At 57.5% G+C, this 17,084-nt stretch overlaps 1 protein-coding gene across 1 annotated transcript in view; it reads right to left on the bottom strand.

Annotated features, from left to right (window-relative positions):
* CACNA2D2 (calcium voltage-gated channel auxiliary subunit alpha2delta 2) overlaps nucleotides 1-17,084 on the bottom strand; it is a 252,613-nt gene that overhangs the window by 42,757 nt on the left and 192,772 nt on the right. Inside the window, exon 4 of the mRNA XM_064518655.1 lies at nucleotides 10,946-11,005. Within this exon, the coding sequence (XP_064374725.1) occupies nucleotides 10,946-11,005 (60 nt within the window). The remainder of the gene's footprint in view (nucleotides 1-10,945; nucleotides 11,006-17,084) is intronic.

Below are 17,084 nucleotides of genomic sequence, written 5' to 3'. Positions count from 1 at the left end.
AGGGTTATCTGATGGCCGTGTTTCGGGACAGGCCCTCACCAGCCAGTTTCACCAAATCCAGTCTTACCTGGTACCTGAGGCTGGCAGTCTCTGACTGGGTGAATGCACACCCAAAGGTCTTCCAGTCCTAGAAGAGTCAGCAGGCAAGATGTGTGCCAGCGTGCACGCAAGGTAGAGAGGAGGGGATCATTCAGGGATTCTTCCCAACAAGAGCCAGCGGACACCAGCAACGTTCTCGGGCAGTGGCTGTATAACAAACCGGAGGAAGTGTCTTTGCTACGACACCTCTGTAACCTGTGGAACTCCCTGCCGTGGCATGGTGCAAAGGCCAAAAACCAGAAACAAGTTCACAAAGGGACTGGATAAACCCACAGATGACAAGCCAAGTCCCTGAAGGGCTACAAAACACAGCCATCTGAATGCCATCTGCGCACGCAAGCTACCACCCAGCGGGACCGCAATGCTGGCTTCAGCTCTCCCTCTGCCCATTTGCCTCCAGCTTCAGGAGAAGGCTGCTGGGAGAACATCCATCCAAGACGTTCAGGCCTGTCCTCCCCGAGGTCTATGCAGGACTCCAGAGCTCACGCTGAGCTTTACAGATCGGTTTGCACAAGGACCAGCCAAACCCACGTTCCTGGGTTGTCTCTGCTTGCTGCTGCACCCCCGCTTCCGCCTTCCCCCCTGCCCCTCTCGTGCTGTTTCGAGGCGTTTTTTCCCCAGCCCTGATGGGGAAATGGCAAAGACAGAAGCTGCTGCTGCTGTTTGGCCCCGACATTAAAATACACCCACTCTCTCGGGCTCACGAGTGTCCCTGTGCCACGCGGCGCTGCAGTTTAAGCAGAGATGAATATCCTCCCTGAAACACTGTGCTGGCCCCTACAAACAGGCAGCTGCTGCCGCGCAGCACTGTCTGCAATTGCACAGTTATTTCTGACTCTGGGCACCGGGAAAAACGGTGGCAATGGCCGGTAAAGGCTAAACCCTTTATTTTTCACAGGGGAGAGCTATCATTTTCCATATGTGTCATGATGAGTCCATCTCAAGTTCCCCAGGAAGAGGAAAATATTCCCGGGTAGCCTGAGCCACCACGACGCTGTGGATGGGAGATGTTTGATGAACTCAGGACCAGTGAAGAACGTGCTTCTCCTCTTGCCGCCCTCTACCTGCAAGTCCCTTTGTATTGCATCCTGCAGCACGGACCATACGCATTACCAAGGACAGGTGGAAACAGCCATCATAATCTGCCTTGGCATCTTTTTTTTTTTTTTAAAAAAAGCAATTTCCTCCTTCTGCCTCTCCGACAGAGCTGGGGAAATATTTAACTGACCCGTCAACAGTTTTTTCATCTTGCAGGGAAGATGCTTTATCTCATCGCTCCTCGCCAACTATTCTTTCCGTAGCATCTCCCTTCCGCTCGTCCTCGTCCCAGACTGGCTCAAGCCAGGGGCGGACGATTCTCCCCTCGGCCTGCAGCCAGCCCTCCTGCCTCCCCAGGGACGAGGACTATCCGGGCGGCCCTGCCACGCAAGCCGCCTGCCAGCCGGTGACGGCATGGCGCTGCCGGCGACCTGGCGGCTCCGTCCACCCGGCCTGCCTCCTCCACCAGCAACGCCGGGAGCAAAGCTGGCCACCTCCGGGCCAAACCGGCATGGGACTGCCAAGGGTTTCCTGGGCCTCTTTAAAAAGAAGGGGGTAAAAGGAGCCCCCTTGATACATGTCACTTGCTTTTAAGGGTGCATGGCAAAGACATGCGGTTTTTTGTGAATGATTTTCTCGTCCTACTTTTGGCCAGAATGGTTCTACAGCAAGGTTGGTGCTTTAACACAGTAATTCTCAGAGTGTAATGAAAGCTGACATTATATCAAACACAATAAAGACTCTCAGTTGATGGAGATCATTCCTGAACACACAAACCCATTAAACTGAAAAAAAATTATCAATTCTACACACTCGCCAGCCAAAAGAAAATGTGATTTGTTATCTAAAAGGGGGTTATAAACACAGCTTCAATGCACTTTCTGTGCTGTAATGAAAACTGGGTTTGAAATGGCAAGACGACTGCAAATTAGAGTATTTGATTTTATTTTCTAAGTTTTTAGGTAAACCTTCTGCAAGGGCAAGTGCAAGGTTACAGCGGCGATCTTTCTGTTCTCAGCCGATAAGTAGGATCTGTAATTAAAGGAGGAGAAAAACGAAACGGGGATAAGGAACTCGCGTTTGCCCTTCTAAAGACGCTTTGAGCGCCGAGTCCAGCCTTGCGCCGAGCGGCTCTGCGAAGCGGCGAGGCGAGGGCGGCGTGCACACCTGCACACTCGCCGCGGGGCCGGGCGCTCGCGGGGCACCGCCGCCATCCACGCCGAGGCCGCCGGGCCGGGGGCTGCCCAGTGCCCGAGCTGCCAGGCCACGGCGGATTTCCCCCCTCCGCCTCGCCAGGCGCCGCCGGGGCTCTCGCTCGATCCTGCTTTCCCCTGAGTTTCTTTTCTAATGGAGCTTGAAATTATCTGGGCTCTGTTGTATTTGCGTCCCCGCTTGCGCGCGGGGGTTATTGATGGGGGAGCGCCGGGGGGCTGGGGGGGGGGCTGCCTCTGCCGTGCTCTGCCGCGGCTCCAGGCAGCCGCGCGGCTCCTCCGCTTGTGGGGTGTCGAACGGGGGGACGGCGCTTTCTGCGACGCCTCGCGGTTCCTCCTCCAAAACGAGCCGCGTGTGTCACCGTCTCCGTCGCCGTGGCCCCTCTCTCTCGGTGCTACGGCACCCGACGCCGTAAATAAGGCGCCTCCCCATTTCGCAGGTGGAATAAATCCCGTTTCGTTTCTTTTTAGCCCCGGTGCAAGGGGCTGCCGGTGGGATCCGGGCGCCCCGCTGCCGGCTGGACATGCAGCCTGCTCGCCGCACACGTCGGGGGAGAAAACCGCCTTGGGGAAAAAAACAGCCTTTCCCACAACAGTGACATTTCTGACAAGCCGCTCCTTCAGCCGGTCGTTTCCAGCGACTCTCACCATTAGCTGTTCAATATAGCGATTTCTTTTTTAGAGCAGACGGGCTGATGGGCTCTGACTTCTCCAATGCCGAAGCAGCCCCAGCGCCCGCCCGGCAGCCGCTGCAAACGCCCCGGGACGGGGCAAAGCCCCTTCTCCTCCCAGGATTTCGCTCGCAGCCTGGGTAAATCACCGGGGGTAAATCACAGCGCAAAACCGGCCCGCGCGGCTCAGCCAACGCGCTGCCGAAGAGGCCGCGCAGGAAACACGCCGGTCGTAAAACGGCAGCGCGCGTGCGGCTACGGCAAAGCCGTCCTCGCAGACCGCGTCGGGTGCGGGAAGGCGCCGCGCACGCGGGCGGGAGGCGCTGGATTTCCAAGGAGATGCTTCCACCCACCTTCGGGACCGGGGCAGGCGGCGGCGGCGGCCCAGAAGCGTTTTGCGGCGGAAATGCACTGAGGGAGAGGCAGAGGAGCGGGAGGTGAGGGGAGAGGGGAGCCTTTTCAGTGTAGCAATGAAAAATGCAGTGAGGAAGAAGAACTGGGAGAAAAACAACAGTAATAAACATTTTATGAAGCAGAAAATGGCTTATAAAGAAGTCAACTTTTAAAGGCAATTTATATAATCCTGCCAAGTGCACATAAATGCGGGAACGGCTCTCTGCAGCATCTAAGTGTCCCTTAAAGGGACAAATAGCTCAGGCAGCGAGCTCTGGACGCCCGAGCGAGCCGACGCCAGGGATGATAACGCCCGGGGAGCCATTTCCACAGCGCGGCTGCCAGGGCGGACGTGCCTGCTGGCGCGGGCGGACCTGCTCCTGCCCACGCGCCACGGAGCCGTTCGGGCAGCGGTGTCCCCTGCCCGGCAGCGTCCCCCCCGGCTCGGGAAGGATGGAGAAGCCAGATGCAGTGCGGAGCGAGGGGCACGACGGTTTCGGCAAGGGGGAAGCGCTCCGCAATGCCGCCCCGAGCAGGCGGTGCAGGTCACTCGGGGAACGCTGCTGCAATTGAACCCTCGAGGGACGAGCGAAACGCTGGCGCGCGACTCGGGAAGCCAAAAAGCCCAGCAACAGCTAGCGAAAAGAAACTTTGCACGTAGCGCTCAGGCCTGACTGATTGCTGCAAACAGCCTACCAGCCGTTTTCACTCCTGCTCTTGTTTCATTTTCCCCTGAACCTCCATAGCAACCCATCTGCAGTGAGTGACTCTAATGTTTAATGGTCCTGCCATTAGCACTAATGCATTGCAAACACTCAGCATCTGCCGTCGCGCATTCAGATGGAAACACAAAAATAACCGCACTCAGTGCAATCTGTCATAAACTCCAGCTTGAGGTTATAAAATGACACGCTGGGAGAGGAAGGGAGAGCTATGGCCAAAATTAACAAGTCGCTTGGTAAAAAAGGGGAGAGGAGAAGAAAAGAAGAGCTGCAATACAAACGCGGAGGGAGGGAGAGGAGCGGAGCCGGCGCGTGGGGCTGCCCGGAGATGCAGCGCGGCTCGGCACTGCTGCGTGCACCGGCTACACACCCGGGGGGCAGAAACGGCGCCGCCGACCTCCTCCCTCCCTCTCCGGGGGCATTACGGGAAAATAAGCACTGGCGCCTGAACTGAGAAGGGAAATCGCAGCTGGGGCTGGCGCGGACTCGCTGCTCGGAGCGTCAGCAGCCTCTCGGCTGCGTCTCCAAGCCTGCAGAACGGCTCTGCTGTGCAGTGAAAGGCGGGAGGCTCTGCTCCCTGCAGGGGCACCGAGCCGCGCTCCTATTTTGACGAAGAAGCGCGGCCGAGAGCCTGTAGGACGTGGTATGGGAGCACGCCGTGGCCACGGAGGCGATGGCGAGCGTGGTGGGCGGCTGCTGGCACAGCGGCTCCTCGAGGCCCCGTGGTCCTTGCCGTCGGGGCTGCCCCACGTCCCCGTCCGTGCCCTGCCTGGCCCTGGGGCGCTCCGGTGTTACCTTATGGTCCTGCTCCACCAGAGAGAGCCTGGCAAATCCTCCTGTTTTCACACAGCCACAGCACAAAATCCCACAGGTGACAGTACACGTGGCAGCGAGGTGGTGCTGCTCCACCCAGGAGGTTTGCAACCACAACGGTTTGCAAAGCAAATGCTGCAGCTTGGCCCACTCCCCCAGCAGAGCGGCTTGAGCAGGGGCTGCTCCGAGGTGCTGCCTTTGCCGCCTCTCTGCTGCGCCGCTCTGCAGCCGGGGCCCGGCCGTCCCAGGGTCATGCAGGCGGCTAGCAGAGCCCCTGGCCCAGCTCGAGCGCGCGGCTCTCCCTCCGGCACGGCGCCGCACACCGAGGAGCGTTTTGCCTTTAGAGGTGGAGCGTGGCAAAGGGGCGCTGCGGGACAGGGCGGACCTCTGCGCGGAGCCACTACGGTGCAACTTCAATCACACAGATTTAACGAACAAAAGCAATCGGGGACATCTTCCCGTTTTACAGAGCAAGAAGAGGTTAAACCCTGGCACCGAGAGCACCATTTATGCAATCGCTGCGTGCCTCTGCTCTTCCTAGGCAACGCTCCTGGCCGACGCAGGCAGCACCTTGCACGCTCGCTCTCGTCGCTGGAAGGGCTGTCGGTGGGAGGAGAGCTAATGCTTAATGCCTCAGGTGCGCTGTGGAGAGCCGGGCCCGTCTATCAAGTGTCCCACGCCGGCCTGGGCTGTCCTGATAAAACTGCGGCGAGCTCTGCAGTGATGCATCACTGCACATTGTTTCTGGGTGACTCGCTCCTAATTACCTTGATTAAGTGGTTGCAAACAGTGCTATTAAAAATATTTTTCTACGAAAGTGGATTTCAGCAAGGTCTGTGCCATGAATGGCAAAATGAGCCAAGAGCTCCGTGGTGCTGGCGCCTTTCCTGGCTCGGGTTTTGTCGCGGCTGTTATCCCCCTCTCAGCCAAAGGCAGCTGGGGCTGTGCAGAGGGGAAGCTGTTCGGGGCCGAGCAGGGGGCTCTGCAGCAGGCGCGCTCCTGTGATGGCAACTGCCTGGTGCGGTGGCCCTGGCCGGTCCCTCGGGGAGGGAAGCAGCAGTGAGGACCCCTGCGAAACGCAGGCACCTCACGCCAGCCCTGCCCGCCCTGCCTGCGTCCCGGCTGCACTGCGCGGTGCTGGAAATGCTGTGCTGGCCGCAAGGGCAGGGGCAGGACGGCAGGGAGACAGGGGCGACGCGTGCCAAGGTTTTCGCGTTTTGTAATCTCGTTCCTAAGCACTGCCATCCCTTAGCAGAAGCAGAAAAGTTTTAGCCTTATTATTCGCCCTTTACCTCTGCCTGCTGTTGCTTCCCCCCTATTAACGGTAGCCTTACGGCTACGGCAGCTTTACGGTGAAAGGCAGCCGGGACGCGGTGGTGCAGCCCAGTGTCGTCACCCCCGAGAGCCTGCCTGAGCTCTTTGGAGCTCTGCTCCTGCAGGAGCCCGGGCTCAGGGCTGCCACTGAAGTGCCCTGGGATCCCAGAAATCACGGCTGCCCTCCAGAAGAAGCAAGGGGAAAACACACTTCTACCACCGTCTCCCCAGGGGATGGAAAAGACGCCATACGGAAAGGGGGCAATCCGCCTTGCACGCTTCGCCAGCCCAGGAGACGGCCTGCCATCGCAGCGTGCTCAAGGCATGGGAGCTCCGGGCCCTCCTCGCTCCCAAACATCCTGCTTAGTCGAGCACAGTCACCAGGGCACGTGTGCGCGGCAGCTCCATTCCTCCCCTTCCCTTTGCTAGTGACGTGCCACTGCATTTTTTCCTTCAGCTCGTTTGGTTTCTGCGTCCTAACGCTTGCCCTTGACTTGAGCCCATCATCTCCACCAAGCCTCCACCAGGTCCAGGCTTCTTCACTGCCAAGCTCACAGGGGATCAGGCACGTTCAGCCTAACCCGACCAGAGCATGAGACAGGTGAGCACTGCATCACGACGTCTCTTTTGGAGCTCTGCAGCCTGGTACAGAGCAGAAGGAAAGCACTGCGGCAAGGACCTGCACACAGCCTAGAGGGCAGGAGAGGTCCAGGGATGAACAGATCCGAGCCAGCGAGGAAGGACCAAGCTTCAGGCCTCATCCCCAGCTGCCTCATGCTGCCAGCTGGGCATCTCCACCGGAGCGAATCAAAGACAGTGCCTGATTAACCAGTGACCCCGTGCATACCAAGTAGCAAGCTTATGCTGCTGCTAAGAAAAAAATCAGCCTCTCCCACGGTCCCTGGTCTGTGCTGTGCAGCAGTGACGGGGCAGGGAGGCAAAGGCAGTGGTGCGGCGTGGCTGGTCAGCGTGGCTCTGGGGGACACTGCTGAGCAGCAGGTCCTGCACGCGGAGCGGGTGGTTCAGGCTCCTGTTGCCCTTCGATGCACCGTTTCCCTGCGTTGCTCTCCCCACGGCTAGCCTCGGGGCAGGCAGCAGGCGCCCTGTCGTACACCCGCGTCCCCAGCTCGCTCTGATGCAGCGCTGCCGAAAGATTACAAAAACCTGTTTTCCCTGATGCCTCTTCTGGGAACAACGCTTCTCCCCAGATGATCTTCGCTCAGCTCGCGGGATGCTCCAATGCCGCGTGCACGCAGTAGCTGGGTGCTCCCTGGACCAGCTGCAGAGGAGCCAGGTGCTGGGCTCCACGAGCTACAGATGTTTCATTATTATTTCCTTCTGTTGCAACTAGGCAGAAAGGGCTGAAAGGAGAAACATGAAATACCTCCAGCCGGCATGGCCCATCCACCAGACTCCCTCCACAATGGTCTGTCCTCTCCAAAACACACGCTGCCAGTAAACTAACAAAATCTAGACATGTGGAAGAACTGGACGTGAAGAGAAAACGACCTGGAAAGAAGTGAAAGGGTGACTGTTTCAAAGAAAGTGAGGGAGCAGACTCCTGGAGCGATGGACCCGACCTGCAGAATTGGAGCTTGCACCCTCTCTAGGCAGCAGCAGACAGCGCGAAACGTGGGGAACTGGATTCCTGGGCAACGTGCTCTAGGTGACCCTGCTTGAGCAGGGGGGCTGGACTAGATGATCTCCAGAGGTCCCTGCCAACCTCAACCGTTCTGTGATTCTGATGCCGAACCACAGCTCCTGCCATCATCACTGGGCTCTACTTCTGGGCGATAAGCAAGGAGCCAGTGCAAAAACAGACTGCTCGTCAAACGGCACCAAAGGAAACACATCAAATGGCAAATGCAAGCACAGCATATCCACCGAGACTAAACCTGAAGCATCTCGAATTCAAGTCAGATGTTTCTCTGTAAGATAGGAAGAAATCTGGGCTAAAACCCAGGTGAAACAATACTGTTAATGTTTCCAAAGGCCCAGGGGAGATTTTCTTCCACAGCTCCTGGTCCCACTGAGCTCTGTGGGACTGCTGACCCCTGAGGACTTGCAAATTGGGCCCTGACACTAGGGAAGGAGGTGAGAACCTGTGGGTAGATGCACTTGGCTGCGGCTCTCATGAAGCCGCTCCTGTCCGCAGCCTGCAGGCTCGCCTGGGCGGCCCTGACCCTGGGGGTCCACTCGCCCTGCAGGTCCCCACCGCCCCCCACAGCCAAGGGTGTTGGGGGACGGCTGGGATGGAGATCAGAAGTTAGCAAGAAGAGAATTCAGCCTTGGCTGGTGCTTTCCCTGGAGACATGGCAAGCGAGAGAGAAAGCTGCACCGAGAACAAAAATAGAAGTCACTGCAGGCCTTGGTGAGGCAACCGGTGTTTTGCATCCGCCTGTGCACACAATCCGTCTGCTACGCACACCTTGTTATCCTCTTAATGTCTCCTCCACAGGTCTTCAGAAAAGAAGTGACAGTAATTCAGCAACACCTTCCTGCAGAAAGGTCTTGGGCACTATTCGCACTGATGACTTTGTCTCCTGAACAGGACAGCCAGCGGGGACACCTCACCTTTTGGGAGCGGAGATGTTTCTGCTAATAAAGACCAGGCGAACAATATTGCATGTGGCTGCCCCCTCCAGCTGCCTAATGCTGTCCAGTTTGCCTTTCATCTTCCTTCCTTCTTGCCCGCTGCTGTCCTGATCCTCTGCTGATTTCTCCGAGCTGGTCTCCCGCAGTCCTGCCACCGGTTGCTCGCTGTGCCCTGCTGTCTGTGGCTCTGCTGAACGGCTGTGCCAAGGACTCTGCTCATCCAGCCGGCCTGGCACGATCCCAGCAACTATGCGAATCCAATGCGTTCCACCCGACTAATGAGACTCTCTCCCAAAAGGCCCCTGGAAAGTCAGCATTTTCAAGTGTCTGCAGGACACAACTCCTGGTGTGAAGAAAACCGGCCACAGGGGTCCATCGCAAGCTGGCTGCATGGCAAATAAAAGCCGAACAGCTTTTCTTGACACCTTGCCTTCTCTTGTGCTTTTCTTTCGTCTTCCCCTCCACGCTAAATCCTCCTCTTTGTCATCAACACAAAAGGCAGGAGGGTCTGTAAGAGCAGGATTTGGCTTCAAGTCTTAATCTCTTCTCCTCTGCAACTTCTCTTCCCACCTCTGTTTGCGTTTGCAAGCCCCATCTCCCCAGTGGAGACTTCTTCTAAACACACACTCTCATTTGCCAGCCAAACGCTGCAAGATGGCCAAGTCCACGTCCTTGGCGGACATAGCAGAGATATACGGAGACACAAAGCTATGACAGGCCACAGCAATATTCAGAAATCAGCCCCTGTCCCTTTGCAAAATAAAGGAAACACAAGTTCTTCCTCCAGCACAAGGCCACCAGCTAGCAAGCACAGGGCCTGCCACAAAGACGGTACTCTCCAAAAGGAGGAATATTCTACGTGCGGGAGGAATGAGGCAGGGCAATGGATTTGCATGTTGTTACTCAACACGCCGTCCGCAGCAACAGGTATAGCACCTCTTACGTGGGGCTCAACCTGCAAAGCATGCCCCCGTCTTGGACACCAAGAGAACATGACCTAGCAAGGACAGAGAAGAGTGGGTAAGACAGCTGTTGCCCCTGAGGGGCTTCAGCAGAGGGGACCATGAAAATTTGTGCTTACTGAGCTACCTACACTGTAGATCCACCCCGAGAAGATCACATCTGCAGACAGAAATAGCTCCCCAAAGACAGCGCTTCTGGCAGGCAGCAGGGCTTTCTCTGGGCAGACCCCCTCAGGACTGCCGGAGGACTTGGGGGGTTCCCCACGCGGGGGCAGGAGCTGCCCTGGCATCCAGGAAGGGCTGGGCCACTCGGGAGGGGTTTTGTACTGTAGACTCCACTTGCACTGGAAGGAAAACAATCTTTCCTTCCTTTTGTATTATTGTCATAATTTGAGAGCATTTCCAGGCAGAATCCTTCAGATTCCTGCTGAGCGTTATCACTGCCATAATTACAAAGTCAAATGCAATCATTAAAACAACATCTTCCCTCTCCCAGCCGAGATTGCTCCTTTCCCCCCCCCCCGAAACGACACCGATTGCAATTGCTGTCAGGTGCCCCGGACAGCGCTGGCGCGGGAGCGCGTGCCTGCTGCCGTCACCCGGCGCGAGGCCCCGCTCTGCGCCAAACACGGCTCTCCCGAGGGCCACCCAGGTGACCTGCCTCCGAAGACGGCCAGAAGGCAAAACTCTCCCCGGAGCTCCAACCCAAAGTGTTGAACCACGAGCTCGACCTTCACCTTCTGTCTTCTGCCTGCTCTTATTACGGCATGCGCAGACAACGGCGACGCTGCAAACGAGCTTAAAATTGCTTCATTCGCCTTCATTAGGGCCGGTGGCCCGTGGGGCCAGGCAGACGGGAGCGGGGCGTCCCGCCAACTCCGAGACGCGCGGCGCGTCACGGACAACGCTCGCCTTCAAAATCACACAGCGAGGGAGCAAAGTGAGCGGACGGGGAGGGAAGGAACAGCCAAAGGACGGGGAGCAGCGAAGGGACAAGGGACTTATCGCCGTGCCAGGGAGCGACCTCAAACCGCAGCATCCCAGAGAGTTAAAAGCTCTGGGCAGCTCCCGGGGGAGGATTCAGCTGGGAGGGATTCGAGCGCGCGGGCGGGCGCCCAGAGCCTTACCCTGATGTTGTCCTGCCAGTGGTGAGCCTTCTGGAACTTCTCCGCCGCGCTCGCCAGCCTCTGCAAAGGAAGCGAGAGAGCAAGGGTGAGCCCAGGCAGCGCGCCGTGCTCCCACGCGAGATGGGCGCTGCCCGCTTCTCCCCGTCTCTTCCCAGCCAGGCGCGTTGCCCGGCACCGGGGCACCAGGGAACCCCGGCATTAGCAGCGCGTCCATAACGCGAGTGGGAACGCTGGGATATCTGGTGGCTGCCACGATCTCCAAGGTGTGTCGTGCACAGCCAGGCTGCTGCCTGGATACCACGGTGGATTTGCTAAACCCATCAAGGGAATGAGACCCCCCCAGGCACCCTCGAGCCCCTTCCCACCTCCGGGGGCTGGTAAAAGCCCTCTCCTCTTTGCCACGCTGACTGCGCAGGTAGGGGGAAAGAACCAACTCTGCCACCGACCCATGCGCAGGGGAGCGAGGCCTGGGCACGGATTTACCAGGCACGTGGGGCTGGGATTTCTGTTTGCTTGCCTCCGCCTTTCTCAGAGCAAGCAAGCGTCTCCAAAGGGACTGCTGCCGCTTGAACTCCACCAGGTCTAGGCTACCTCAGCTCAGCTGCAGCCGCGTTTAGCGGTGGAGCTGGTCAGGCTCTCATTTGCTCGTGGGGCAAGAACTGAACTGCGGTCCTCTGCGCCCACAGCCTGGATACACCTGGCCGTGGCCGGACCAGCGAGTGGCTCTCCGGAAGGGAGGTCTGGCCCCTTCCAAAATGCCCGTTCAACTCGAGGGTCCAGTGGCTGGGGCCTCTGCCCGGCCCCAATTAACCCTTCCGGGCGCCCACCTGGCCATTCGCCTTGCTGCAAGCCCGGTGTGAAATGCGTGAGTCTTCAAAGGAGACCAAAACGGCTTGATCCAGTGCGGAGGGCTGGAGATGAGGGCTGGCTCTGGAGGCGCCGCGCAGCACGGGGCGGGCTGGTGCCCTTTCTGCCATGTTCCCACCCCAGTGATGGCTCCTTCCTCTCCAAAGCTATCCAGTGGCCAAGCTGTGCCCAGACCTTCACCCACAAGCAGCGACCAGGAGGCACCTTTTCATTGCGCCAAAGGGGACAAGCGTCAAGAGCTCCAGGCTTTCCAACAGCATCGCTTCTGCGTTGCTAAGTGAACGAAAGCCAGAGCAAAATAACACAGTAGACTGTTCCCTCCTGTCCCTCAAGCAAAGGCCGGCAGCAGCGAGCGCGGCAGCCCGGCAGGCTCGCTGAGGCATGGCACTCATCCCGGTAGCCTTGCAGAATCTGGCCCTAACTCCCAACCGGCTGTCGGCTTGACAAGGTCTCTGGGGAATGCACGCCGCAGAGATCTGAACTCCAACCTGGCCTCTAAGCGGCTAATCTGTACCGCCTTAATTAGCCACGAGGCTACCAAAGCAGTCACGTCCCGGGAAGGCTCCTTAGCGAGTTAACGGTTCGTGGGGAGCCCCATCAAGTGAAGAGCTGTCTTACCGCAGGCCCTCCTGTGTCTCCAGTTCCTTGCATGGTCTTTTCTTGGGCAATGCTGTCGTTGGCTTGTCCCCGAAAATCCCTGAAATTGTCTCTGCCACCTGCATCCGCAGGGAGAGGAGGGGGGCAGGGAGAGGAGGGGGGCATCTCCCGGGATGCGCCCCAGTCACAGGCCGCCCTGTTCAAACCTGCCAGGACAGCACTGTCCGAGGAGAACTGGTCGCTGGGATTTGGGGTGGGAGCAAGCGTCACCATCCTTCCCCTGGCTACCTCCCAGCTAACCAGACATGCGGTTTCACTGGAGGGGCTGGGGCCTGCCCCCCTGACGGTCTTCCCAAGCCACGAGCCCCCAGGATAAGTAGCACTGGGATGGGGGAACGGGTCCAAGTCCTCACCCTCCTGTGAACAACCAGGACCTACAAGAGAGAAGCCAGCCTGTGACTTGAAGACCTCTATGCAAACCCCATGAAGGCCCTGAGCTCCCCGACAGCAGCAGCCAAGCCAGACCCAAGGCCGCGGGAAGCGGGAAGTTCCTGGCATTAATAATTCATTGTGTTAACACACAAAATCGGGTGTGACGGTGCTCGTGGTAATCATGCTGGCTGTAACGCCTCTGCCAGGGCTCTCCGCATGCCTCATCGGCAATGTTTCAAACACGGTCGCTTATCAGCCAACGTTAATTTTGCCCTCCCAGACTCCTGCCCCGCTCACGGAAGAGCGCAGCCCCGGTCTCCTCTTGGGAGCTCGGAAGTTTGCAGGATCCTGCCCGTTCTGCCCAATTCAAAGACAAGCGAAGGGGATGTGTGCCAGCCTTTGCACTGCAGGCTGGTGATAGCTACCTGATGGACAGCTCGGTGACCTCCCGGGCCAGCGGGGAGTAAGACAAGCCCAAAGCACTGCCTGCCCAGGGAGCGCAGCGCGGACGCACCTCGGACTCCCTCTGCTATTGCACACCCAGCCTTCGTGCTGCAACACGGCGTGCTGCACCTCAACCGGGGTCTCCACAGCTCCAAAAACACCCAATGATACTGGCAGGGAGAGCAAAAGTCTGCCTGGGGCAGCGTGTGCTATGAAGGGCCCCTCTCCCCCACCTTTTCCTGCCTCCCACATGGGTTTTATAGCACTTCTGGCCAGGGTTCAGCAACGACGCACGATAGCCACAGCACACGCCCAAGCCAGCGAGCTCAGGAGACCCAGCCAGGAGCCCTGGGAAGAGCCGCAAGTGCCGCTGCGGCGACTGCTGCGAGAGGGCAGAAATCCAGCCGGGACTCTGCCGCGCACCAAGGCCACGCTGTAACTACGGACGCCGAGACCGTCATGTTTGCTTGTGCAAAATGCCAAGCGGTCGAAGCAGGGCACAGGGCAACAGCTGATACAGGAACCTTAATGCCCCGCGGTCATCAATTCCTCCGGCGCTCCTGCAAGCCCACAGGAATGCCAATGGCTCAGCTCCTCCAAGGAGACGCGGCACACGCGGCATGAGAGCGGCTAGCGATCGCTGCTCTGGGTGACGCAGAAAGCAGGGTTTCTGAGAGGAGATGAGAAGTACCAACCCTGTCCTCCCCAAGGAACCGGAGAGCCGGATCCCCAAAATGAAGCTCAAGGCCACGCTCAGCCCGTGATGCACCCAGAGGGCGACTCCGGCAACGAAACGGGACGCACGTGGCAGCACCCCGCACCAGCAGCACGGAGGCACCAGGGCCGGGATGGAAAGCGCTGTGTGATGGAGAGCACCATTGCAAAGAGCAGGTACTTGAAAGTAAGGCAACAAGCAGCGAAAGACCTCATAAATCTTACCCTACCGACAAAGCAAACACAGTTTATTCTTATCAGATGTAAGGAAATGCATATTCCATCACAATATAATCTCAGTGTAGACTGGTAGAAACTTTCTCGTTTAATCTTTCCTTTTATCTTGATTTCAAAATCAAAGTACTTTCTTTCAATGGCTAGTAACCAAGGGGAAAGATCAGTAAGCTATCAACTGAGTGTTGAAGTAAAATACCGTTCTGGTTGCTGAGAGAAAAGGATTAGAGACAACACACAGCTGAAAAGAACAGCTAAGTAATTGTGAATTTTCAGTGCAATTTTGTGTGGGGGCTCGTGCGCGGTGGGATCAGGGCCGATACGCAGCACACTACTATACCCCTGCCTCCGCGGCGCCCAGCTGGCCTGAACAGACTCAATTATAAAAGCTGTGGCCCAAATTCTGCATCTCATTCCCAGAAGCTTTTGAGTTCTGTTTATATATTGAGACGGCTGATTAAAGAAGAGCATTTATTCTGAGTCACATTTAAGGCAGTGGTGATGAAATATGCATTTTTCTATACTTGATAAGAGCATGTTTGTTTATTACAGGTCCCAGTAAGATTTATGGACATCTTTAACTATTCACTGCCTTGTGTGAAGTGCCTGGAGTGCTGCAAACGGTGCAAGAAGTGACTGCTGGAGCCGGGTGGTGTGCCGGGGCGTGGGGCTCTGCCGGGTGCTTGGCCGGGCACGGCTTGGTGCCCCATGTCCATGGCCCGACCACGGCTCTGCCACTGCTGCTGGACACGCACCTCCGGAGACAACCGCCTCCGAACCCGGCCCTGGTTTCTGCCAGCCCTGCAGCACGCGGGGCCGCCGTGCCCGTCCGTCCAGAGGGCCCTGCGGCTCCTCAGGCTGCTCCTGGGTGCCCATGCGGGCTGCGAGCGACAAGTACGCAGCGACCGAGGTGGGGACTGCGGAGGGAGAAGGAACGATCATGAAGCAAACGAATACTGCTCTGGAAAACGGGATTTTCTCCCCTCCTCTTTCCCTGAATTTCTGTGATGCTGGACAAATCACTTAACACAGACTTCTCACAATCTCTCCTTAATTCCCTGTTCCTCATTTTCTGACTATCCAACCCGAAACCCTCAGGTGTGACGTGACAAAGCGCCAAGTGCCGAGCTGCAGTTAACGGGAGCCGTGCTTGGAGCGCAGGCAGTCCTGCGAATGCTAATGCTGCGCACAAGAGCCGAGTCCCGGCCGCCGCGGGCCAGGCACCCTGGCAAGGAAATGCTCCCGCTGTTGCTCTGAGAAGCAACGCATGTCCTCCCAGGGCCCCCTTGCCGGGCTGCGACGCTCTCGCTGACCGCTGGAGGCAACAACCAGCGGGCAGGACGCTAGCAGGGTCCCATCAGCCTGGGCTTCTGACTCCTCTCTGCACTTCTGTAGGCTGCAGATGATGGTGATGGAGGAAAGCTTGGGCTCATCTGATCCAAAACGCACCCAAGACCCCCTTCACAGCCATAGCAAGGGCACGTGGCTCATGCCATCTTTTTGGGGATTGCTAACTAAGCGCTGGTCTACTGCCCAGGCCATGCAGCTACCAAGGAGCTCCACGAAAGCGTTAGCGTGCTGGATGCTGCATACACAAGCCATAAGGAACTGATTCCTGCCCCCGGGAGTTTGCAAGGCCACAGCGGGAGGAAGAGCACCCAACGGGCAAGAGGCTGGAGGCAGCCCGCGTGGCGGGCAGGGAAACGACTCGCATTAATCCTGACGGAGTCGCGCAGCTCCCACGCTGGGGGTTTTCAGAAAAACAACAACTGTTGTGGTAAAGTCTCAAGACTCAGAAATGCCGAGCTCGCTGCTGCAGGAGTTTTCCCCCGCTGAAACACATCTATCATGGGAGCACAGCCCTGGAAAGGCCACTGCAGCCACCCAGCCCCAGCAGTCACAGCCGCATTTATAAACCTTCCCACGAATCACCAAACTGCTACTCAAACTTCTGCAGTTTTCTTTGCCCTGTTGCTCCTGTTGGGAGGCTGTTCTACAGCCCTGTTGCTCCTGTGGCCAGAAATCTTCCCATTTCCAGCATACGTTTATCCACAGCCAGCTTACACTATTAAATTTATTAGATTGTGTAACAGCCAGCATTAAAAATGCAATGTTTATAGTTTTGATGGTCTGCAAACATCGTAATGGTTTTCCCTGCTGCGAAGGACAAGCAGCAGCGCTGGCCATGACAGCGGGCTCAGAGTCATGCCTCCATCCACACACAGGGCCACGTTGCTCTAACTACGCTCATCCCACACTTCCCAAAGAGCCCCCAACCTCAGCACAAAATCCAGCTGTAGCAAGGTGGAGGATGAAACTCCTCTCTCTCAGCATGCAAACACGCAGAACTACTAGAGAAGACCCAAAAAAACTCATCTGGGAGCAGTCACATCACGTCTCCAGCAGAAAGGAAGGCTTCTTGCTCTCCTACAGACCCCCAGCCCCTACCTGGTCTGGTGGATGCAAGGGGTCCCCATGGTGGGTGACAGCACAGAGCTGGAGTTGTCCACCCTGATGGACCTTCCTGGCCGCAGGTAGGGGACCATGGCAGAACGTGTAGGTGGATAAATAGCATGGAAAGCCCCACTGGGCAGTTTGCTTTGTTTTTGTACAAGAACAGGACAATATCCAATTAAATTACTGGGAAATACATCTGCGATGATCTGAAAGCACCAACCTGCTACGAGAAGCTGTAGCTGTTTGTGGTTCACCATTCTGCAAGAACCTGCTGTGAGAGCAGTAAAAACTGCTGGAGGGCAGAGCCTGCTCTGAAGAGCCGCTCCAGGCTGGGAGAGGACTGCCCGTCGCAAACTGCCTCCCCAGGAAAGCTTAACCTTGTCCGGAGACAAGC

Source organism: Dromaius novaehollandiae, chromosome 12 (assembly GCF_036370855.1).
Source record: "Dromaius novaehollandiae isolate bDroNov1 chromosome 12, bDroNov1.hap1, whole genome shotgun sequence".
Taxonomy (NCBI): domain Eukaryota; kingdom Metazoa; phylum Chordata; class Aves; order Casuariiformes; family Dromaiidae; genus Dromaius; species Dromaius novaehollandiae.
The sequence above is the reverse complement of the archived record's forward strand: the minus strand, read 5'-3'. Positions and strand labels throughout refer to the sequence as shown.